General features: G+C 34.7%; 1 protein-coding gene across 1 annotated transcript in view; it reads left to right on the top strand.

The window, feature by feature from the left end:
- DNAH5 (dynein axonemal heavy chain 5) overlaps positions 1–17,803 on the top strand; it is a 115,529-nt gene extending 97,726 nt beyond the window's left edge. The window contains exons 67-79 of the mRNA XM_065753260.1: positions 54–168; positions 567–757; positions 1,877–1,998; positions 2,986–3,135; positions 4,936–5,181; positions 6,736–6,955; positions 7,583–7,788; positions 8,557–8,760; positions 9,290–9,505; positions 12,613–12,825; positions 14,808–14,960; positions 15,466–15,697; positions 17,408–17,803. Coding sequence (XP_065609332.1) covers positions 54–168; positions 567–757; positions 1,877–1,998; positions 2,986–3,135; positions 4,936–5,181; positions 6,736–6,955; positions 7,583–7,788; positions 8,557–8,760; positions 9,290–9,505; positions 12,613–12,825; positions 14,808–14,960; positions 15,466–15,697; positions 17,408–17,559 — 2,420 coding nt within the window. The 3' untranslated portion in view covers positions 17,560–17,803. The remainder of the gene's footprint in view (positions 1–53; positions 169–566; positions 758–1,876; positions 1,999–2,985; positions 3,136–4,935; positions 5,182–6,735; positions 6,956–7,582; positions 7,789–8,556; positions 8,761–9,289; positions 9,506–12,612; positions 12,826–14,807; positions 14,961–15,465; positions 15,698–17,407) is intronic.
- Positions 17,804–25,017: the final 7,214 nt, after the last annotated feature.

The following is a 25,017-nucleotide window of genomic DNA, read 5'->3' as shown; positions in this document are numbered from 1 at the left end:
GTTCTCTATTTTCTACTTCTACTTTGAAAACAGATTTGTTTTCTATCCTTCAGTTGCAACTCGAGGTAGCATCTTATACTTCCTTATTACTGAGATGAGCATGGTCAATGTGATGTATCAGACTTCACTTCGGCAGTTTTTGTGGCTTTTTGACAGCTCCCTAGCCAGGTAATTTTGCTAACAAGTATTGTTCATGCTATAGTCCAGTAGGAACTCATGATCGAATACCAGAAAGAATGGCATTGCCTGCTTCTTGACAAGAATTGTTAATTTAGACCTTTGTCTGTTAGTTACCAATGCACCAAATCTTCAGATATTCTTTCAGTCCTTAAAAATTAGCTATTAAATTATTATGAAATATTAGATGGTTGATGTTCAGTTATGTAGAATGACTTCAGAGGAACTGATACATGCATATTTTGTTACTTCTTCCATCTGCTAGTTGTTGCTAGCTTGCTGTCTGATATTTCAGAATTTTGAATTATGCCTTTTTTGCTTCTACACTGCATTCTCTTTAATAAGACCTATCCAAATTGACATTCCAATGCTGATCTTTCTTCCAACAGGTCTACCAAGAACCCTATAACTAGCAAGAGAATTACTAACATTATTGAACATATGACATACGAAGTGTTCAAATATGCAGCTCGAGGACTCTATGAGCAGCACAAATTTCTTTTCACATTATTACTTACTTTGAAGATTGATATACAAAGAAACAAAGTGAAGCATGAAGAATTTCTGACACTTATTAAAGGTTGAAACGACAGACCAATTTTTAAGTAGAATGTGTATATTATTGCGGAAAAATTATGAGCTGTGGTTGTATCTCCTAGCCTAGTGCTTTCTTTTTGCACATGAGAAGTCAGTCAAGCAAAGGAATGCATGCTTATTGTTCTGTTCTAGTGACAGACAATATTATATGGTAGTTCTAATTTTTTGGAGAACATTGAATTTTGATAAGTTTAGCTATGAGTATCATGAGGAAAATTGATGACAATTGTTTCAGTTCATATTTATGTTTACTGTTCAAAGTTACTGTGGTAACCTTATATGTGGTTTAACTTTGAAAAATAATTATACTAAACAACTTTTATTTTATTTTGTAATTGTGGGATGACAAGCAAGCAAAAAGGAAAGGAAAGCAAAGCTAACAGTTTAAAAGAATATCTGACTTCTAGCTGAAAGTAACAAGTTCATGATATTGAGCTTCACAGCATGCAAATGGTACCTGCAGTGAAAAGTACGGGGTTGCTTCATATTATTGTTCCAAGGATTTCCAAGATTTTCCTAATTTTCTAGGCAATATTTATGTGTGCAATATAACTGTTAATTTTTCCATGTTGAATCTTCAGAAAATCTTAATTTATCAGAAAGCATTTATTTTCAGGCTCTTTGTATAAGGAAATAGCTAAATAAATCCTCAAAAAAGAAACAATAATTAAGACACAACAAAAACAAATTTTATGTAAGCTAATCAAACTGCAAACTGAATTTCACCAAAGTTGGCTTGACTTAGAGATGGATAATCTTTGTAGCCTCATGATTAAAATTCGTGTTGCTTGTAGCTTGTATTTACTTTTTATTTGTGTTACTTTCTTTTAGTTTAAGTAGAATTCCAAGGAAGGTAAATATACATACTGAATTAATTATCACATTATCTACAACAACAAGTATTAAAGTATTTGAAACTGAGCTTTTTTCTATGTAAGCACAAGCTTACTCAGAAATTTATTTATGATTATCCTATATTATAATGTATATCTCCAGACTGGGAAAACTGGAAGTCATGTTAAATAAGCTAGATACCATGCCGTTAAGTTTTCCAACTTTTCCTCTCCTTTTTTTTTTTTTATTTTCTTTTTTTTTCTTCCAGGCGGTGCTTCTCTGGACCTTAAAGCTTGTCCTCCCAAGCCAGCTAAATGGATCCTGGATATGACTTGGCTGAATTTGGTAGAGCTTAGTAAACTTAGCCAATTTTCAGATATTCTTGACAAAGTAAGCAAACTCTTTTTCAAATAATCTCTTGTTTGGGGATGATTATTTGGTAATGATCAAGGCATGGAGTGAGAAACTGGTTTATTTTGTAAATAGCAGAAGTGATGGTTCCAAAGTAGATAGTTTTGGCCCTGACTACTAAGCAACCAGTATAAAAAGACTTAGACTTAGAAATTAAAAAGACTTAGAAATAAAAAATGAAAAGCAGCACAAAAAAAAAAAAAAAAAGCCACCACCAAACAATCCCTCCCCCCCAAAAAACTGAGACAACAACAACAAAAGCAGGCAAAAAACAATCACAAAACCAACACAGGAAAATTAAAAGAAAATGGAATCTTTCACACACTACAGTTATTCACTCGGAGGTACATCATTACAACCTGCCATTATTCAATTCACATAGTGCAATTTGACTCTTCTTCCTCAATATTGTTTGAATTTCTTGCATTCCTTTCTTGCTTTCTTAAACTATGTTTTATGATGTTCCAGTATTTTACTGATTACATGCAGTAAGAGTTAGGGAATAAGTACTCAGTAAATTCAGCACCTCGAAGCACCTTGTTGGATACTGAGTGTATAGTAAAGTGGAATAAGTAAATTACATTTATTATATGTGAATAGTAACTTCTGTACTGTTTGGAGTAGATATGTACCTAGTGTTTTGAAAGCTAACAGGCAAGCTATTTGCTTTCTAACGTTGCTGTGTAGTTATTTCATCAGAGAAAAGTGCTTACGAGTAGCCCTTCTTTTCAGAATATGTATACTTCAAGGCATTCATTGCTGCACTGTGAAGTTTTGTACTAAAAATCTGAAAACTTATGCTCTATTTTTGTAATAGCAATACAACATCTGTGTAGTTACAGTGATAAACAAATGCCTGTGTACAAATTAAGGATCTTTGACCCTCATTAATAGCTTGTGAGTTTGCAATGATTGTAACGTGACTTGTGTTTAATGAAATTTTCTCCTTTGTTGCTATAACCATAGATTTCTAGAGCAGAGAAAGAGTGGAAAATCTGGGTTGATAAAGAGAATCCTGAAGAAGAACCAGTTCCTTGTGGCTATGGTCAATCCCTGGATTGCTTCAGACATCTGCTACTTATCAGATCGTTGTGCCCTGACAGGACCATAGCTCAGGTACATTTATATGGACAAATTAGTCTATCCAGGTTTTGTTAGATAATAGTTAAAAAATTTCAGTTCAGTACATTTTTATTTGATACTAAAAGGATTTTTTTCTAATGGACCTTTAAACTGAATTTTCTAAAATTCTTCTCAGACAGATAACCTAGGTATTTTTTACATGTTCTCAAAGTGATTCTGATATATTTGAGTATGGACATAGGATTTTGTCTGAAAACTGATGTATTTATCCAGTTCTGCCTTATCAATTCAGACTGTATTTTTAACTGTCCTTGCTAGTATTACTCACTGGAACGGTAGAAGTGCCCTCTTGATAGGCTGAAGTAAAATCTTTTCATTACGTTTTGGACTGGGGAAAAACAAAACATAAAAGTAATTGAGCAAACAGTTCTTGCATGGAACAATTTAAGACCAACCTTAGAAAAATCCATGTTAATATCTGTTCAAAATTTTTAATTTCAAACCATCTGTATAGTAAGAAGAGAAATATAAAATTAAATCTTTAGAGAATAATAAAATTTACTTTTAAAAGTCAGATTCTAGGAGCCTATTTTTATTTTTTGTAATGGTCTAATACAAAAGAATAAAAGTTACATAGTTGCTGATAATTTCAGAGTGATGGTTGGTAATTTACTGAAGTTAGAATGCATCGCTAATAACCTAGCATTCATTTTATGAATTCAAACCTTTAGATGTAGTAGCTGAATTCAAAGAAAGAATCGGCATTTATTGGCCTAACTGTAGTCAATAAAAGACTAAATGGTCCTTTGGAATGAATTTCTTAGATGTGTGCATTGTATCTGAAACTCGTCAAGCAAAGCTAGTTCTTACTTTGAGAAGTAGCACAGAAGTGTTATGTTAGACTAGATATTAGGAAGAAATTGTTTACTGTGAAGGTGGTGAGACACTGGAACAGGTTGCCCAGTGAGGCTGTGGATGCCCCCTCCCTGGAATCATTCAGGGTCAGGCTGGATGGGGCTTTGAGCAACCTGGTCTAGAGGGAGAAGTCCCTGCCTATAGCAGGAGAGTTGGAACTAGATGATCTTAAAGGTCCCTTCTAACCCAAATCATTCTATTATTCTAAATATTAATTGGGAGATTACTCTTTAAAATGAACAATATTTTGTGGAACAATACAAGGATTATCTCAAGCTGTTTCAAAGAGCCTTTTACAGTTGGTAAAGGAATAATAATCTAATTTTTTTTTTTTTTGCAGTAAATAAATGAGGTGTAACAGAGATGGTCTTTACTTCCTCTGTATTTTTTATCATTATTACAGTTTATTTATAACCTGTTTAGAGGTGGTTATAACATAGAGCTGGGAAAGACCTAATGACTTAGAGGTTTATCTTGTATATGTTTCTTATCTTTTCCCTCTAAGGTAGTATCTTCAAATATTTAAAACCTTTCTATTTAGCAAGGTTATTTTTTTATTAGTCTGTAGTATATGTAGACATTATGTGCAATATGTTTTTATATGTAATAATGCATGGAGATATATGTAACAGAATAATTATTTAGTAAGTTTTAAGTGGTTTCGTAAAGCTGTGAGAACGTTTACAAAGACAGTGTGGTATGCTAACATACAGAAACAGATTAGTTGCATGTTTTTATTTCTGCTATTAAAATGTATAGAATATAACATTCTATATTTTATAAGCTTTGTATAGGGAAAGGCCTATGTAAATTTTACAGCATTTGCTCTTCAGCTCATAGAGTAGTTGCATTTACACTGGGCAGAGAATGATAATAAGTGATTATGTAGTATGGTAAGATTTACCCTTTTTAATATAGGCAAGAAAATACATCATTGACTCTATGGGGGAGAAATATGCAGAAGGAGTCATCTTGGACTTGGAGAAGACATGGGAAGAGTCAGAACCACGTATTCCTCTCATATGCCTTCTTTCCATGGGCTCTGACCCTACAGACTCCATCATTGCTTTGGGAAAAAGGCTGAAGACAGAGACACGTTATGTTTCCATGGGCCAAGGGCAAGAAATCCATGCTCGTAAACTTCTGCATCAGACAATGGCTCATGTAAGAGACAAATATGACAAATGTCTGAATGTTTTTTTTTTTTTTGGAAACTTGTCAACTAAAAATCTTGCTATAAAACAAAGATTTTTGTTGTGCAGTTAGTGCTCATTTAAGAACCCATATTTGCATAGATACATGTCCTAAGCAATTGAGCTTTCTTTTCATATTCATTTGTTCGAACATAATAAATTTCGTGATTTTTTGCAGATATGATTGTTTTTCATACAAAATGAAATTTTTGCTATGGGTTGTTGACTGATGAGCTTATTTGAATTCATCAATTATTTGCATTGCGTGAATTTTAAATGTCCTTTATCAGTCATTTCTTTTTATTTTATTTTCTTCAGTTCTGTATTTTTAGCAATACAGATATGTTAAATGAAGAAGATGAGTTCAGCTCGGGAAGAGCAAGGCTGTTTAGTAGAATAGGTTGTATTGCTATTGCCTACATCTTGAATTGGGATGGATAATCTAATAGTGTAGACATTTTAAAAGTGAAAAATGGTAGAATTGAAGAATAAAATTTCCAATATGAGAAACGAATGCTGACAAGTTTATACTCAACAAACTTTGCCCATCATATATTCATACTGCTAATGTGAACAGTTTAAGCTCTTTGCTCTTCAGACATACATGCTTCTTCCTTGTCTGTATAACCAGTTAGTTCCTCTGTATTTTGCCTCTGATTCTCATTTGACAACTTCACATTAAAATCTAATCAGCAAATCGGATGGAAGAAACATGTTCAAAAAAATAAAGAGTTCTTTTGTTTAGTTAAAAGAAATATAATTACTTTCTCTCACTGTCTTGTGTACTCTTTTAAGATGCAGATATAGAGACATCTATATGAAATACAGTAATTCATGAGAGATCATTTTGATATATATTGTTTGATAGCAGTTTATTGAGACTATCTAAGTATGTTTATTTTTTTCAAGTGTATGATCCTTTTGAGAAAGCAGATTTATCAAGCTGCCAAAGAGCAGTTTATTGTACTTATGGAACCATGTCTGAGTTCTTCTACTTACAATCAATAAAACTGAGGGTTTATTTAGAAAGTCAACATTTCTGAAGTTAATCGGTGCTAGTCATATTCAGATATATTTTAAATGTACTAAAGTGATAGGGACTAGTTGAGAAGACCAGATTGCACACTTGGACATCTTGTTTAAATGATAAAACCAAACAAACTAAGAACTCCAGAATGAGCAGCCCACAGCTTAGTTCATGTGAGATTTCTGCTGGAGAAAAAATGTGTTGTTAATTGCACATGTACCATTGCTTTGGATACTGTTCTCCATTTGTACGTTAAATGTACATGGAAATAAATGACTAAGGTCTTGGTTTTGATTTGTTGGGCCTATGGTACAAAACTGGTTGTGGAGAATTTCTTCCTCTAAGATCTTTTGTAAGCATGTAGACTGCTTATACTCTGTTTTGATTTGATTAAGATACACTGTCTTTGTTCTTAACCTACATAACAAACAAAGATAATTTTAGTGGTTTTAGTGTGCGAACACTTGCCAATTTATTGATTCTGCCATTTTAAACTAGGGAGGTTGGGCACTTCTGCAGAACTGCCACCTTGGACTTGACTTTTTGGATGAGTTGATGGACACTTTAATAGAGACAGAGACTGTCCATGAAGGCTTTCGACTATGGATGACAACTGAAATCCACAAACAGTTTCCCATCAGCCTTCTCCAAATGTGTATTAAATTTACCAATGAACCACCGCAAGGGCTCAGAGCTGGACTAAAGAGAACATACAGTGGTGAGTGCTAGAGAAATTTTGTTTATTTTTGGACTCTTTGCAGTTAGTATGTGGACACATGGTAGCCACTGAGTGTGCCTGGAAACAACTTTTAGGAACTGATTACAACAATGCCAGAGCACATCTTGATTCTTTGAGCTAGAAATTGTGAAAATTAGAAGGAAGAGAGGATCTGCTGAAGTTCTGATACCAAAACTATATAGGTAGCAAAAAATGAACATAGTTTTCTATTCTCAAATATTAGCCTCTACTCAGTTTTAAATGTTTAACTTGTTCATCTCCTTGTGTATTTTGGCTGAAAAGCAACACAATAATCTTTGTTGGCAATTAAATATTCCTTATTGCATTCAGTAAAGGTCTATATTCAAAGTCTGTTTGAAGAAATCAACTTAACATGAATTCAACCATTAATAAATTGTTTGTTTTCTGACTTTTTATTTGGGCCGATTTATAGTACAATTTTAATTTATGCTACTGGTATGAACAGTCTCCAGCATAAGAAAATGTGAAGGACAGTAATTTCCTCCTATGTGAGGCAGATAGCCAACTAAATATCTCTAGGACTGATGTTATAGTACTGATTTGAAGTACTTCTGAAAATACTATTCCTTCTTATAAAACTCATAGGTGTCAGCCAGGATTTGCTAGATGTCAGTGACATGGTACAGTGGAAACCGATGCTGTATGCCGTAGCTTTTCTGCATTCCACTATTCAAGAAAGACGCAAATTTGGATCTCTGGGTTGGAATATACCCTATGAGTTTAACCAGGCTGATTTCAATGCCACTGTACAGTTCATTCAAAACCACTTGGATGGCACAGATTCCAAGAAGGTAATTAACATTTCCAGGGAAAGTAGATTAATGTCATGAATATTTTCAGTAGCAGAATGTATTACATAGTTTCCAGTGATTGAAACTCAAATATGATTTAAAATTGTTGACTTGTACAAACATCCAGAATTTCAAGTATACATGTTTGTAGCACAGGAAGTTTTAATTAGACTTTAATTCTGTGCATGTAAAATTTCCAAATTAACTTGCATCTTTAAACAAAACAGAAACCAAAAACAATGCTCCAAGCCTTCTCTATCTAAAACTTCAGAAATATAAACCTTAGAAATATAGATCTCCTTTTCATTGCTAACTATATTAGCTAGTTAAGAATGAACCCTTTAATACTTTTGTCCAAATCCGTTTTGAGTAAAAACATTGACTTAACTTCTCCAAGCTATCTTGACAGGATAAAGAAGTGGATGATTGCCTTTGTTGGCAGCGTGAGACTTCATACTTTCCTCACTTTCATATGGTCGGTTGTTGTATAGAGAGAGTTATGTAGCAGATCACTTTGCAGTACAGTTGTATCCCTCTTGCTCAGGTGACAGAACAGCATTTTGAATTACTTCAAGGAATTCTATTTTGAGAAATCCTTGAGGGTGTTCTGGAGACACAGGTGTTATAGTAACACAAAAGTAGCAAAAAACCACTGTATTTCAAAAGGGAGAGAAATAAAGGATTTACTGTATCAAATGGTCTTACTAAGGGAGGTATACATAATTAAGAAGAGGATTAGCTGAAATTAATTCTTTCTTATGGTTGTAGGGGATCTCCTGGAGTACTGTTTGTTACATGATAGGTGAGATCCAGTACGGTGGTCGTGTGACAGATGACTATGACAAAAAGCTAATGAACACCTTTGTTAAGGTCTGGTTTAGTGAAAAAATGTTCAGTCAAGAATTCTGCTTCTACAAAGGATATGGCATACCCAAATGTACTACAGTGGATCGATACCTTCAGTACATACAGGTCGGTAAATGAAAGCTGCTTAACAGAAATTAAAAATGTTCCTTAAGTTTCTCACAAGTTCCCAAGTTCTAGAATTTTGTCTTTTCTTCTGAGTTTATGTATTCTGTCTCCAGAGACTCTTAATTGCCTTCTATCTGTCTGCTTATCTGTTAAGTGTGAGCATTAGATGTCATTATCATCACATCAGTATTCTTTTCTGTGATTTGCTGGAGGGATGTACTGGAAAGGATGTAGTTATTAAGGAGAGTATAGAATGGAGTCCAGACATAGAGTACAACCTCACAGAAACGATGTTGAGGTATGGCAGAACAAGCTGACAATTAAAATAATGTATGGAGATAAAAACTGAATTTATTAGCTTCGGAGTGACTTGAACTGTGACATAACAAATAGCTCAAAGCAAGGTGTTTGCAGTAAGTATGTTTTTTAAGAGATTCATTGTTTTCATTGATTATATAAGAATTTTTTAAAATATAATCAGTATATAAATCTATTTCTCATTGTGCTCTTTTTATTTTTCCTTTTGTAGAATCTTCCTGCTTATGACACACCAGAAGTATTTGGTTTGCACCCCAATGCTGATATCACTTATGAAAGTAAACTTTCCAAAGATGCATTGGACATCATCCTTAGTATTCAGCCAAAGGACAGCTCTGGTGGAGGAGATGAAACTCGAGAGGCAGTTGTAGCCAGACTAGCTGATGATATGCTGGAAAAGCTTCCTGCTGATTATGTACCATTTGAAGTGAGTTATGGAAATTCTGTCAAAGACATTTGCTACATCTTTGTGCAAATTAAAAAAAAAAAAAGACTAATATTAATTGTTCTAAAAATGTGTATGTACTCTTTCATCCAGACAGTAATTTAAAAACATACTTTGTAGTGGCCTGACTAGATACTTAATATCTATGATGAAGTCACTAAGTGTGGACTGAAGACTTTTTCAAAGAACAAAATATTAAACCACTTAGTACTCAAGCTGTCGTTTGCACTAGGGAGGGCAGAATTGAGTCATTAGTGCTTCAAATAAGCTTGTTGGCTTTGTAGTGGAGAACTAAGGTGATGTTACAAGTGTACTTATCCTTCTAGAATTGTTATGACATTAATACATGTATTACTCTGGGATTCTGCTTACAACATGTAGGTAGTTTTAAGTTGTTTTACTCTTCAGTGAAGGATTGATATTTTTCAGTGAAATGAATATTAAAAAGTTTAACAAATGATAGTTTTATTATCTGAAGCCTAACGTTAGTATCTCAGGACTCATATTTACACATCGTAGCCCATGTAGTGACATTTGTAATGACCACTTGATCCTTCACAGTGATTTTGTTTCTGAAATAATAACTTTACCTCTGTTTATGTGGAAGATGTGTTATCTCTAAAAGTGAGAGATTGCCTTAAGGTAGAAAAATTTTACTAATATAAAAATTGGTTGTAGTCTGTCCCTATCCTCAAAACTACAGTTTAGTTGAGTGTTTGAATAATTTGTGTTGTTTCTGGGCCTTTAATTGTTTTAAGTTGTACTAGAGAATTTTAGGATACTGACATTATATTTCTTACCAGAAAGTTGGTTAGGAACGTCAAATACATGAGACAAAAATGCTTGTAAAATAGCTAAGGTTCCTGTATTGCCCATATCAGGGGATGCTGAAATTTTAGTTTCAGTTTATTTGCAAAAGCATGAAAGCAAGAATGTTTGGTTCTGACACCAGAAAAGCATTTACAACTTCTTTGTTATGAAATGGATGTAAGGAACCACCATGTATCACCAGAAAATAAATAAATAAAAACACCTCACACCTGTGTTTTGTGCCAGGGTAAGCTTTAAAAAATTGCTGAATTCACCTGCTCATTTAGGCAGTAAGGTATTTTACTAATTAGATAATTTGCTCACCATCTCTTCCTTGAGGGTGATGAAATTTCCAATCCTTGATCTTCTGGCATTTGACTTAATCTTTAATAGATGTTAGCATGAAGATTCAATACGGGGCTTGGTATCTTATAAACCCCTACATTGTCTTGCCAGGATGCAGAGGTATGAGAAGGAACAAGGAGATCTGTACAATCTGACAGCTTTCTTTCTTTTTTTTTTCTTTTTTTTTTTTTTTGTGTGGTAATGACTTTTTGAATACTCTCTTTAGGTACCCATGCCTTACAGCTTCTTCTATATGTTTTCTGTAGCCCACTGTTAGTTATATAGTCTCTTTTCATTCAAATGATATAAATATGTTAACGTACTATATCTGAACAGATGAATTATCTGAATTTTTAATAACTGTCTAACAGTCTTCCAAAGACTTGTACTTGCTGAAGTTTCTGAACTAGGGTCTTCCTAGAAGCCTGAATTTTGTGACTTCCCAAAAGGCCATAGTTACTGAACCAGAAATCTGAGATCTGCAAAAGATTATAAGCTTCTTAAAATTGATTTGCTATAATGATGGGCTAAATTTCCTGGTAGCTATTACTCCATCTCTCTTTAGCTTCTTCTTAGCATCTCCAGATATGTCAATTAATAAATGCATATATTATATATTGTCATTGTATAAGTAAATTTAGCCTTATCTTTTGGGGAGGATCAGCTCTGATCCTGATTTTGTCTTAAATTAGGGTTAAAATGGCAAATTCATATGTAGTTTGTAGTAATAAAAGTTGATATGAAACACAGAAATATTTCATTAGTCAATAAGTATTCAAATTCTTTGTTGTTGTTGCTGTTTTGAAATAAATGTGTAGCAAAATCCTGATAAAGAGATATACATTTTTTTTATCTATCTCACAAATAGAATGAGTCAAAGAATGGCTGCAGTTGGAAGACGATTAAAAGACAATCTAGTTTCAACCCCTTGCCATTGGCAGAACTGCCATCCACTGTATCAGGCAGCTCTGGGCCACTTCTAGCCTGGTTATGAATGCCTCCAGGGATAAGGCATCCACAGCTTCTCTGGGCAATTTGTTCCTGAGCCCTATTACCCTCTGAGTTAAAAAAACAAAAAAAAACAAAAAAAACCTCTTCCTAATATCTGTTCTAAATCTGCCTTGTTTAGTTTTAAACCATTCCCCCTTGTCCTATCACTATCAGATTTGAGTAAAGTCAGTCTCCTTCATGCTTATAAAACTACCTTCATGTACTGGAAGGGAGCTGTCAGGTCTCCCCAGAGCTTTTTCTTCTCCAGATCAACTCCCTCAGCCTTCATAGAAGAGGTGCTCCAGACCTCTGATCATCCTTGTGGCCCTGCTCTGGGCCCATTCCAACAGTTCTGCATCTTTCTTGTGCTGGGGGCTCCAGGCCTGAACTCCAGATGGAACCTCACAAGTGCAGAGTAGAAGGCCATATAAATTATAAAATATCTATTTATCTCCATACAGTTGTTATTAAATTGTTAACTTTTCACTTTTGATTTTAGCAGGTTTTGTTAGAGTACAAGATTGCCTACCATTGTTAGAGTTCTCAGACATTGCTGACAACTATTGCTAGTATTCTGAGGCAGAGTGGCTGGGGTAATCACTCTTGACTGATTTGTACAAAGTGTACCTTGGAAAATACCTGTTGGAATTAAAGCTGAAGTACTTGAAATGAAATAAGGGCTAAACGCTACTTAAATTACCTTAGCTTATAGAATTATATACAGACTGAATCGTAATTTAAACTAAAACTATGGCCCATGTCAGCATCATAGATTTTACTTAGAACAAATCCTGTATTTGTGTCTTGCAGAGCACTTGAGAAATGTACCAACCTGGTCATTTAACTTTAGTAAAAGTATTATATTTTAAAAATTGTCTGACTTTGACATATGTCCACCTTTGGCTATTATTCTTGTTGAAGGGTCTTTGGTTTACTACTTACAGGTAAAAGAGAAACTGAAGAACATGGGACCATTTCAGCCTATGAACATATTTTTGCGACAGGAGATTGAACAAATGCAGAAAGTTATTTCATTAGTACGAAGCACTCTGACTGATCTAAAACTTGCCATTGATGGGACAATTGTTATGAGTGAAGATCTGAGGGATGCTTTAGACTGCATGTATGATGGGAAGATTCCGGCCAGCTGGAAAAAAGTAAGTGCAGTATCACCTTTTTTTTTTTTTTTTGTCAGAGGAAATTATTATAAATTTCTAGACATACAATAAATAATAGTTTTAAACATTGTTAACTAGGATATTGTGCAACAGGTGGGGTAGAATTTGGGCAAAAATAAACATAGCCAAAGCAAGACCTCTTTAATATATGAAAACAGAAATGAGTGTGTGAAATACAGGCATTTTCCATTTTAACAGACAATTGTGTGTTGGTGGGTTAGAAGGCTAGAGAGAAGGGAATAACATTAAATGTGATAGATTTTCAAAAATAGCGCCCAGACTAATGGAGTACAATGTTCTTATTGTTTGAGATTAGGACAGAATTGTAGAAGTTGGAAGGGACCTCTGGAGATAGTCTAGTCCATTTGCACTTCTTTAAGCAGGGTCAAATAGAGCAGGTATCATAGGATTCTCCAAGAATGAAGTATGCGACTTTTCTGTCCATCCTGTGTTCAGATCTTCAATCACTCTCACTGAGGAAAAAAAAATAGTGATTTCTTAAATCTCAATGGAATTTTTCATGCTTTATATTGTGCCTATTGCCCTTTTGCTGTGAAGAGTCTGAACTTTGAAACGTCCAGTCTTACCAATGCTGTAAGCATTGATATTATTTCCCCTGAGCCTTTTCTTCTGCAAAGTATACAGTTCCAGCTCTCTCAGCTTTCTCATACAATAGATACTCCAATCCATTATCCATTGTCATGGCCCTTCAGAAGACTTGCAATGTCTTGATCATGTCATTTTGCTTAGTACGATGTGATTGATATTGAAGTGGTGTTTACTACAACTTAATATAAATTAAACTGGTTTTAATATTTTAGCACTGTGCTAAGCTACCTGTCCTGGTGCTGCTATTTTGAAATTGAGGTAAAATTAAATATTTCCATAATAATTATATACAGATACAGCATAAAATAAAATGCCATCTGTCTCAGAGGAAGAAGTGTTTGGTGGACAGAAGTGATGCTAGGTTTTATTAAGCTGCTTATCATAATTTTTTTTTGCATATTGAGAAATTCCTACACATTGGACAACGCAATTAGAGTTGTTAAATGTACACACATGTGCCCCCTGTAACTTCAGATAGAACTGGGCTTTCTTTGAATTAGTTAGCTGCTGGGATAACTGAAGAATTGTTCAACTTGTGTAGTTTAGTGTGAATGCTTGATTATATTTGAAAACATTAACCAGCCATCTAGCTATTATTTTTTAAAGCAATTAAGGTTTTTAATTTAAAAGATTTCATTGTATTAGATTTGTCTTCAATCCATGGGTTGAACTCTGACAGCTCTCTTGGATTTTAAGAATATAATTTGATTATTCCACTCTCACACTTACAAATTGGAAATATAAATTGTTTTTAGGGAGAATGAGAGCTGTTAATAGCAACTGTTGGAAATAAATGTAGAGAAGTTTGTTTTGTTTTTATTAACGAAGTATTTTCATGGTACAAAACGTAGACCGTAACAAATGCTACACAGCACAAGTGTAATATGACTACTCAAAGAGAAAAATAATCTCTAATCTTTCCATAGTATAAGCTCAATTTTCCTTACTATTTTTTTTTTCAGAAAAAACTGAATAGGTTCAGCAGAAATCCTATTAACTTGATGCATTGACTCTGACTTTGCAAAGACACATAGACAATAATTCTTCCTAGTTCACACAGTTATCTAATTTTGCAAAAATGTCATAAAATAGACAATTACCACAGGGAGCATTAAGCATATCTAAATGGAATACTAGCAATGAATTTGAACAGAACAAGAATTTTCTTCAGGTTTCAGTACGAGGCAACTATCAGACTGAAAGATAACATATGAAAAATGAATTATAAATATGCTTTACTAATATTATGTTGTTTACTACCTTGTGAAGAATTGCATTCCTTTGACATGAATATGTTTTAAACCTGCTGAACGAGATTGGAAAAAATGAACATGCTGTTTATTACTCTTCAGGCATCTTGGGCTTCCAGTACACTTGGTTTCTGGTTTACTGAACTTCTAGAAAGAAATCACCAGTTTTACAGTTGGGTTTTTGAAAGCCGACCAAACTGCTTCTGGATCTCAGGGTTTTTTAATCCTCAGGGATTTTTAACTGCAATGAGACAGGTAAAGTCTCACTCTGTGTGTTATTAGATATACCTTTTATTTTTGGAATATATGCTGCTGTGTTGAATGCTGAGTTATACACAAGGCTCTATCTTATCAACCAGGAAGACGTAGGGCTGCTTAACTGTTAAAACCTTTCTGAGTGAAGTGTTCTTCTACCACGTAGCATATTAATTTATTTTTCCTACTTTGAGTCTGGCCTTATGTGTGTAGGTGCTACCTTACAGTATTAATAAGTTAGAGTGGATAATTGATTTCTTATAACTCATGAATTTCTTTTACTCTTTTTTTTTTTTTATATACTTCTGCAACTCAGTAGCTGAGTTTTATTTATTTATACTTGTCAAGTATGATGTTTGGAGGATTTATTAATGTATGTGTCTCTGTGGACTTAGTGATTGCATTGTTTGCTTAGCACACCTTACATTTAGCAAGTGAGATACTTTTTGCTTCAAAAGGGAACAGTAAGTATCTATTTTGATCAGCATCATTCTGTTTTGGGCAGGAGATAACAAGGGCTAACAAAGGATGGGCTCTGGACAGTGTAGTGCTGTGCAATGAGGTCACTAAATGGATGAAGGATGATATCACAAGCCCTGCTGTGGAAGGTGTCTATGTGTATGGGCTGTATTTGGAAGGAGCTAGCTGGGACAGAAGAAACATGAGACTGACTGAATCTAAACCCAAGGTGCTCTTTGAGATGATGCCAGTTATAAGAATATATGCAGAGAATAACAGTAAGTAGTTGTATTCTAAAAGACGTTAATTTGATAGAAATCAGTATCACCCTTTTATTTCAACACCAGGAAAGACTCTTGGGCTTTAGGAATTTTATCAAGCTGTATCCTACTCATGTAAACATACTGAATAGTTTTCAACAAGGGAGACTGCTTAGTCTTCCACAAAAAACAAGCTATTGGCTTTCTTTGATAATTAATAATGGTTACTTCTTTCCCTAATATTTAGATAGATTAATTGTATTAAGGACTTTTAAAACTTATTACAGATGAACTGTTGCTCTCTGCCTCATGTGAGCATGACATACTTGCTTACCTTCGAACTTTCATTGTGACTGAAGGTCATAATTCCCAGTAGAAATTCATAATTTAAACACTAATGTAGATGCTAGTGATGCTATTAAAATACAGCTTTGGAGATACTGTTGCTTACTTTTCTCACAAAGTATATGGGTATTGTGTAGTACTGAAGTGAGTTAATCTGTTTTCTCATTGATATTTCAAGTGCTTGGCAAACATTTTATTTGATGGCTTATAGATCAGAAATTTGGATATTTGCAAGATGCAGCTCTTTGATTGAGAAGATAGTTGAATCAAAATTTATGCATATAAACTCTTCAACTTCTGTGACCTCAACAAAAGGACCTTTCCCAAACACTAAAAGCCAATATAACATACAAGTTTTTCATATACATAGATTTATGTATAAACAACATAGATATATGTATATACAATGTGTATCATACATTTAATGTATTTGTAGATAATATGTGTACTGTTTATATATAAAATTACACTTATTTTTTCCTGGACTGAGCTATGCTTGAGTTAACAAAGGCAAGCAAGAATTGGAGGGATGTGATGGAAAATAAAGAATATATTTAATGTATTTAATAATATTTAATAATACATATTTTGGTCATTGAGGCAGAAAAGGGCTGTAAGAACTGAAGTAAATTAGGAGGACACAAAAAGTAAAAGGACACAAAAAAGTTGTTTTGTGGAAATATAATATTTAGATTAATGTTTGTTTTTTGTGGTATGTGTGTATAAAATAGGAAGTGTAATTTAATAGGAATGTGCTATAGGATAGGAATATCCATTACTGAATGTAAAATTGGAAACTTCTGTTGAAAAGAAAATAGCTTACATGCTATTTTGCCAGAGTTTTATATAGCTATTCTTTTATAAGAGACGTAATCACTATGAAAGCAGCCAATATATGAAATAATTAACACAGAAATATTAAGCAAGATTAGACTGTTGTTCTGATTTCTAAGTTAAGAAGTCAGTGATTTGTACTCTGAAATATTAAATGCATTTCAAAACATACTGTTCACTGATTTTCCATAAATATGGCATTTTTTAAAATTTTGACACAATAATAATATATTGTTAAGACCTAATGTTCAGTAGACATGTTGAACTAATAATTGTGCTAATCAGGCTAGAGTGTCCATTTACATTTCTTGCTGTATACTTTTTCTGATGGCTGACATTAAGTCCTAAATATCCCACAATTTCTACTACGGCCTTCATCAGCAAAAGCACAGTGGTAAACTGTGAGAATCAAAATTTTTTTCTTTGGTGGTGGAGAAATGTGTGCAATTAACTTTTGGTTCAGTTTTTCATTTCTCTGTTCCCAGTCCACTAAGGTCCTATTTTTGTAACCCAGTATGATTTTCTTCTACATCTTTCCTGTCTTCTCAGCTTCAAAAGATCCACGTCTATATTCATGTCCAGTCTACAAGAAGGCTGTTCGAACAGATGTGAATTACATTGCTGCCCTGGATCTTAGGACCCTTCAGCCTCCAGAGCACTGGGTACTGCGTGGGGTAGCACTTCTGTGTGATGTCAAATAGTGTTAAAAAAAGTTTTTGAGTATTCTTTTCTGATTTTAAGTGTTGGCATCAATATAGTTAGACAAAGAATGGATGACTTTATTAAAATGTATTTACTAAGTCCTGGATTCCATTATGGTAACTTCAGTAAATCATTCTCAATAAACTTGCACACTAGGCCTATATACACTAATTCTTAGAGTAATAAAGATTTGTTAAATTGGTTCAAGTATCTCTTTGATATCTGTCTTTTAATGACAAATGTTTAGACTTTCTATCTCACTGTTGCATGCTTTATTTTACCTTGAATAAAGATTGACTTGAACATTGTTCCCTTTCAGTGGATAATTATGGTTCTGTCAGAGCTTACCTTCAAGCACCTAAATACATTATTTATCTGTTTTTCTGCTATGGAAAGTTAAGCTGAGCTGATCATTGATATTAGTTAATGTTCTTCATGATGACTTTCCACAATAGTCTTATGGCTGATTGTTTAGAGTTTGCTTGCTGTCTGAATAAGGAAAGTAAGATTGGGACAAAGTCGCACCTCTTCCACTAATGTTGGAGAACAAATTGTATAACATATAAAAACAAGCATTTGACAGCTGCCAGGATTCCTCACTATCTGCTTCACTGCTTATAAATATGTACTGGAAGGGAAGAAAATCATTCCATAAGAATGCTTATTTTCTTAACTTTTGTGTGCTAGTACACCAGATTTTAGTCAGCCTTCATCAAGATTATTAGTTGTATGACAACAATTTTAGCTTTATTTCTGCTTTGTTTCTTTTGTGCATTATTTTAATTATATATATATATATATATATATATATATAGTTTCCATTCTATTTTTATGTATTTGCTGCAGTCTTCTTGCATTTCATCTAGGTAGGCTCATGTGGGAGTCTGTCTTCAAAGATAAATGTTATTACCTCTACTTAGTTTCCAGGGAGCCCTCTAAATGTTCATCAGTGTTCTAACTTACTCTAAACTTGTGCCTTTCACCAAGGCCTTCCTCTGCTTCAGGGATGCACTATGTCCTTGCACAGATCATCTACACTGAGAATTTTCAAGTCATTTCTACTTCAAATGGCACTTCTCAGACAGTGATTTTTTGTACCATTTGATACTGTAGACTCAGTGGAGATGTCAAAGCACAAAGTATTTGTCAGTGAATGAACTTCACACAATTTTTTAATGGTGTTTTCTATGAAGCATACATGGGGAATAAGGAAATTCCCCAAACAAATACACATTGGTGATACTAGTTATGCTGAAGGCTGTTAGATTAGTGAAGCAATCACTGTTATATCTATTCTCCTACCTCCATTTCTTATAAGGTTTGGCATTAACTTTTTAGGTGCCTGCAAAACTACCAGCAGGAATGGAAGATAAGGCATGGAAAGGTTTTATGAGGAGCTCCTTTGAAATGCAGGATCATGTGTGGGCTCTGAGTGTATAATCCTGATCTCTCAGGAGCTTTGCGGCCTGGGCTGGTATACAGTTTGGTACTGCTGCAGAACTGGAAAGAAGTCTTAGTGAAGGCTGCCTCTCCTTGTACAGGAAGCTGTTTTTAAGTGAGGTTCTTGCCCTTGGTCTGTACCAAGGACTTAGTGGACTTGATCGACACCAAGGAGCTAAACTGCAGCCACACTGCAGCTGTGCCTGTGTCCATGTCTGTGGTCCAGACCTTGCCCCTTACCTACTCTATTGGCTTTCTGACTTGACCTTGGATCTGCCTCATTACAATGAACTTGCTTTGCAGTCACTGACCTGTGCAGATACTGGTTGGCTTCAAGAGATCAAGCCCTGCCTTTTAAACCCATTGTTCTAGCATGACATCAGATCTACTCTATTAGATTGTTTTGGGAAATATGCTGTAAATAATTACAGAGTCATAGAATCACCAAGGTTGGAAAGATCTCCAAGATAATCCAGACTAATTGTCCACCTACCACCAATATTTCCAAACCAAATCTGTCAGTTTCCTTGGTAATCTGATCAATATTTATTAGGAAAGCAAATAATAAGAAATGATGAAACCTGTTCGCTCTTGTATAAGATTGTGAAAAGTGTGTGTGCAAGGCACGTCTGGAAATGCTTTGTGAAATAGAATGTGTTCAAAAATTCTCCCTTTTCCAAGTCATCATATGTGAAAATCAATTTCTTTTGTATTAACTTACATAAATCAATGTTGTTTCAATTGAGATGTTTCGCAGAAAATGTGTAGACAGTAAGAAATTATTGCAGTCAAAATTGAAATGACTTTGTGCCTTCAAAGAAAAATGTTTATTTCATTTCACACATAGAATAAGTTGCTTCACATTTCTTCTTGAGATAATATTGAGAAATAATCAAGCTCAAAAATATATATCAAAGTAGACAGAGACATGTTGAGTTTTCCTTTTAAATATTTTGATGATATTTGGTAATTCTGGAAAAAAAGTGACCCAACATCATAGCAATTCTTGCAAAGAATAGAAATTAACTTTATACTTACAATATGTTTTCCCATTTCGGTCTCCAAATTCCCTATTTAGAAAAGATCAGTAACGATATTCCTTGGTTGAAATGAGAAGCCAGTTAAGAGTTGCATTATACAGGCATAATAGGAGAAATTTCAGAAGAGAAGGATCTATGACAAAACGTAACAGAAATGAAATCCTTATGAAAAAAAAGTGCTTCAAGAGCTAGTTGTTTGCTCTGGATATACGGTTATTTCTGTTCTCTATAGCACACAAATGATCAGATGGAAAGTCAGACCATGGAAATATCATCCAACCCTTGTGTTTGATGTTGGCAGTCCAGTACGGCCAGGGGCTGTCTCAAAATAGTACTTCATGAGCAGGGTAGCACATTGCTCTTTTTTATGAGTCTGAATGAATTCTTGTAACTGAGAAGGAGAAGTCTGAGAAGAAATGGAAGGGATCAGAATCACCACAATATATTTATTGTACATTCTGTTTACTGAATTAGTTTTATTTCAGGGAATGTCTTTTCTGGATCTATTACTTGTAACCGTGGGTGGTAGCTGTGGTTATAACAAATATGTAGATGCTGGATATTAGACATGTATTTAGTAATTCTGTTTTTCTCACAAAATATATAGGAAAATTTAGACACATTTTGTTTCCAATGATTGTACCAACTGTTCAAGAATTTTATTATCATTCTAAATTTTCTTGATGACTTAATTGGATGGTAGAGTCACAGTGGTGATGGCTATACAGAAAGTGGCAGGATTTCACAGTCTAAGTCCTAGGGTGTGGGGGCATTTGGATTTTGGATGCATTTCTCCCTATATTAAACCACATTGATTTATTTCATTTCTTCTTCTAGCACTTGTCCATTGGGAGCATGGAAAACAGATATGTTCCTTGTATTTTTGGTATTAGTATTTGCAAAAGGCTCTGACAGTGAAAAGCATAGGAACAGCACTAATATATTTATAATTAGTTCAGGGATGTGATCCACGTTATCACGTCATGTGGGTTTTACAAGGCAAAGCTGTGGCAGTGGGCTAGTCAATAAAAAAACATCTCTGTACTTTTTTTCTCAAGAAGAGAATGTTCTTCGTGTGAAGTGGAAATAGGAGGGACTGAGGAGGGATCAAGATGAACAAAATAGGTACTGAGAACAGAGCAGTTTCTGCCATTCAGATAAATAAGGGTGGAAGATTTTGAAATAAAAACAGCTCTATTCCTGATATCTTGATAAGATAATCTTGCTTGCTCTCTTTCCATTCTCACTTGCTTTTTCTGTTTCTTTTTTTTCTTTTTTTTCTTCTTTTTTTTTCCTGTGGGAATATTTTATTTCCTTGATTATAGTATTTGAACTATAATTATTGTTGTAAAGTTGCAAGCACAAGTGACTAATAATTTTGAGTGGATTGATTACAGTTAAAAGAGAGCTCAGAGAATGACATATGGAATGGTTCTGTTTTTCAGTAACCTTTTGAAGCTCAGGCTGTGCGAGTGATGTATGAAAAATAACAAATACATGAAAGAAAATACTGAATATGATTCAGTTTGTCTAATGGAGGTGTTCATCTGATTTGATACTTGTGTGTGTTCAATCTCAGGATTAATCAGTATTACTTCATATATGTAGTTACTAGATGGCATTAAGATAGTTACATTTAAAATTTATATTACATTCATACAAACATGAATGAGTATCCTTAAGTAGCAATTAGAAGATATTTGTAACCATCTACAAACACTGTTTTCATGTTTATTATTAGAAGGAAAAAACTATTAAAGAAGAGGATGATTACTACAGGAAAAGCACTGAGAATTAATTTATCCAGAGCTGCGTCTTCTGCATGTTAGAAAGCAGCCAAAGAGATTCTCTGCAGGTTTTTTTTTAATTACAAAAAGTCATGTGTGGCTGCCCAAAGGAGAAAATATCCTATTTAATTTAAGCCATTCAAATATGAAATATGTAAAGGAAAATTTATTTTCCATAGCGTGTTTCTAAATAAAGGAATGTTTTTAATTAAAAGAAAATATATATGTGCATGTAGAAGGAGTGTTTTTAAATTGGCTTTTGATTATAGTGATTTTGTTGAGTTGTGGATTATGAGTCTGAATGTTATCCACAAGTAAAGGTGAAATATATCATTTTGCGTTGGAGATAGAAGTGAAATGTCTGTGCTTCCCATTTAAATGCAGGATCCATTCTGACTGTCTTGAAGCACTATGGTCAATACTGGGCTGATGAGGAAGGACTGTAGCAGTGAGCATCTTGCTTCTGGTGTGAGTGGCTTCAGCTGTGCCTGAGAAGTACATCCACTGCTTCCACAGGCACCTTCCCACGTGTGTTCTCTGACGTGCTGTACTCATATTTGGCCTATGCAGTCCTTAGCATCCTTGCTGTTTATGATACTATGAAGGATGTAATGCTGTTTTGGAGATATATTTTACTCATCTATCTGAGAGTTCAGGTTCAATTACCCTGACTTGTTATCCTTGAAAGTTTAGGGCAGGTGTTTTTAAGCACCCAGATATATGTGCAACTTGTAATATGGTTGTCACTCACTGGGGCCAAGTGAAATGCTCTCTTAAGTTGTCACTACAATTCCAGATCACCTGCACTTTGATTAAATTTATCAATTTCTACTAAAAACAGAAGTGCTGTATTTAAAAATGTTAGTTTGTGTGTTTGTGGTAAGCTGCAGGATTCCTCAGCACCAGGAAATGCTGTGTCATCCAACTGGAGCCATCCCCAGGCAATATTAAGCTGCCTCAATGAAGCGAGGAATCTCATGCAAAGTTGCTGTTCTTCCAAGCTAAGCTAAGGATCAGATGTCATGCTTACACTATTATAATGATAGGATTAGACTGGAATTAACTTTGAAACATTAATAAGCAGTTGCTTATAGTTCATGTTTTACATACACAAAAACAAACAACGAAGGAGCTAATAACCCAAAATTATGGGCACTGAGAGATCCCAGTTAAATATGTGAGGCAGAAAAAGACTCAAGTCCCAACCAGTGGGAAGTTTATTTGAGTCAGTCATCCTTGTAAAAGGCATTTAGGCTGCAAGGAGAAGAATTTGACTATTACTTATTTTCAGCATGCTTCCTTTCTCTTTCCCCTTTTAACCACGCTTCCGTATTTTTTCATCTCTTATCAACATCACCAGCATTGTAGTCCTCTGCAATGATTTGATGTGTGACTCAGCGCATTGCTGAATCTCAGTCTGGGCCATTTAAATGCATTTCACTGCAAGGGGAATGAAAAGAGCAGCTGCTCTGTCACCACCTCTTTTTGAGGGGCTCATGTGCCTGGAGCTGTTGGAGTGCAGGCTCACTAGGTGTCAGCAAAGCAGTCCAGAAAAAAGTCTTTTTCCTGAGAAATAAAAGAGGACGTGGCAGTCACAGCTTCATGCGGGTAGCCAGAAATTTAAGGCATATTAAGTTGTTACTTTTAAGATCAGAGTAACCTAACCCAGAAAACTGGTGTTACGGTGCTTTCTGTGCCATTAGCTTGGTTTTGTTTCATAGACAAACAGCTTTCTGTATTTGTCAGCAGTGCCTAGGGAGGAGTGTCAAAGTGCTGCGTTTAAATCAGCAAAAGCGAAAAACTATTGTAAAAAGTAATAACTTTCTTCTGAGTTCAGAGGCTTGCAGTCCATCCTGAACAACTTTCTCATCCAATCCCTCTCTGCTATCAGGTTCCACTCTTTCTTCTACCATGCAGATTTGGGGTTAACTCATTGATAAAAGCTTTCTGTGTTTTCTCTGGCTTTCAGCAAGCTTCTGCCACAGAGGATAACATCTGCCCCTGTGCTAGAGGCAGCTGTGCTAGCCAGCTGTTCAGATGCCATCTTCCATAAGTACTCTTAATTCTGCAAACACTGGGCTCAGCAGTTGGTTTTTCTTTTATTCCATGACAAATATCATCTGATAGATGCATCTCCCTCAGAACCTTTCCTTTCTTTACCAACAGCTCACTGAGGCCACTCAGTAATAACAGACAGTTCAGAAAAGTCTTTCTGTATTTATCACAAAAATAGCTTTACATACCATAGCACCAGCCACAGCTTGCATCTGGAGAACAAGATGCTTGTACTTGATATGCAGTAACATGGAACTGATACTATCCATGTGTAGAGTGCTCAGCTGCATAAATATCAGTATATACATGTACAAATTGTATGTTTTTAAAAAGTTGAAATGCTGGGTAGATGACTGTCTCTCAAATAGCTTTTTTTTCTTTACTTATTTTTTAAACTGGACTCTTGGTATTCATGTAGAAGCAATTACTAAGTGGCTTAGGGAATTGTCTATGGAAAGTGGAGCTTATTGCTGTATTTATTTATGGAACAGATTCAGCCTCCATCTGAGCAGGAAAAATATATGTTGGCTTATTGGGGAGGCTGAAAAGTTCATCCCTGTGTCTGATGGAATTTGTTGAGTTAGAGATGTGTGATGCTGTAAGGCAAGAAGTAATGACCTATGAGGCTTAAGATAGAGTCCCCCCCCCAAAAAAAGTTGGCTAAATCTAAGATGATGCAGTATTAAATATGGTCTCTGAAACTGCTGTTAAATGTTAGGCTACTGCAAATATTTGTGCGGATACATTCTCTAAAGAAGTAAAACACCAAGTTTAATTACTACTACCTGATATTTAAGGCTTTGAATTAATCTTTGAAGGTACAGTTTTGAAGACTGTGCTTCAAAAGATGACTGCAGTGTTTAACTTCTGTTGTGTTAGAGGGAACAGCCTTACTTAAATGTATCAGTCATGTAAAGTGACTGTTTTACATGGGTTGATAGTGATAGGACAAGGGGGAATGGTTTTAAAGTAAGACAGACAACATTTAGGTTAGATATTGAGAGGAAATTTTTTTGCCCTGAGTGTGCTGACATACTGGAACAGGTTGCCCAGAGAGGTTGTGGATGCCCCATCCATGGAGGCACTGAAGACACGGCTGGATGTGGCTTTGGGCAGCCTGCTCTAGTGGTTGGTG

Source organism: Cyrtonyx montezumae, unplaced genomic scaffold (assembly GCF_038088225.1).
Source record: "Cyrtonyx montezumae isolate F1298 unplaced genomic scaffold, pur_monq_1.0 scaffold_8, whole genome shotgun sequence".
In the NCBI taxonomy this organism is placed as follows: Eukaryota; Metazoa; Chordata; class Aves; order Galliformes; family Odontophoridae; genus Cyrtonyx; species Cyrtonyx montezumae.
The sequence above is the reverse complement of the archived record's forward strand: the minus strand, read 5'-3'. Positions and strand labels throughout refer to the sequence as shown.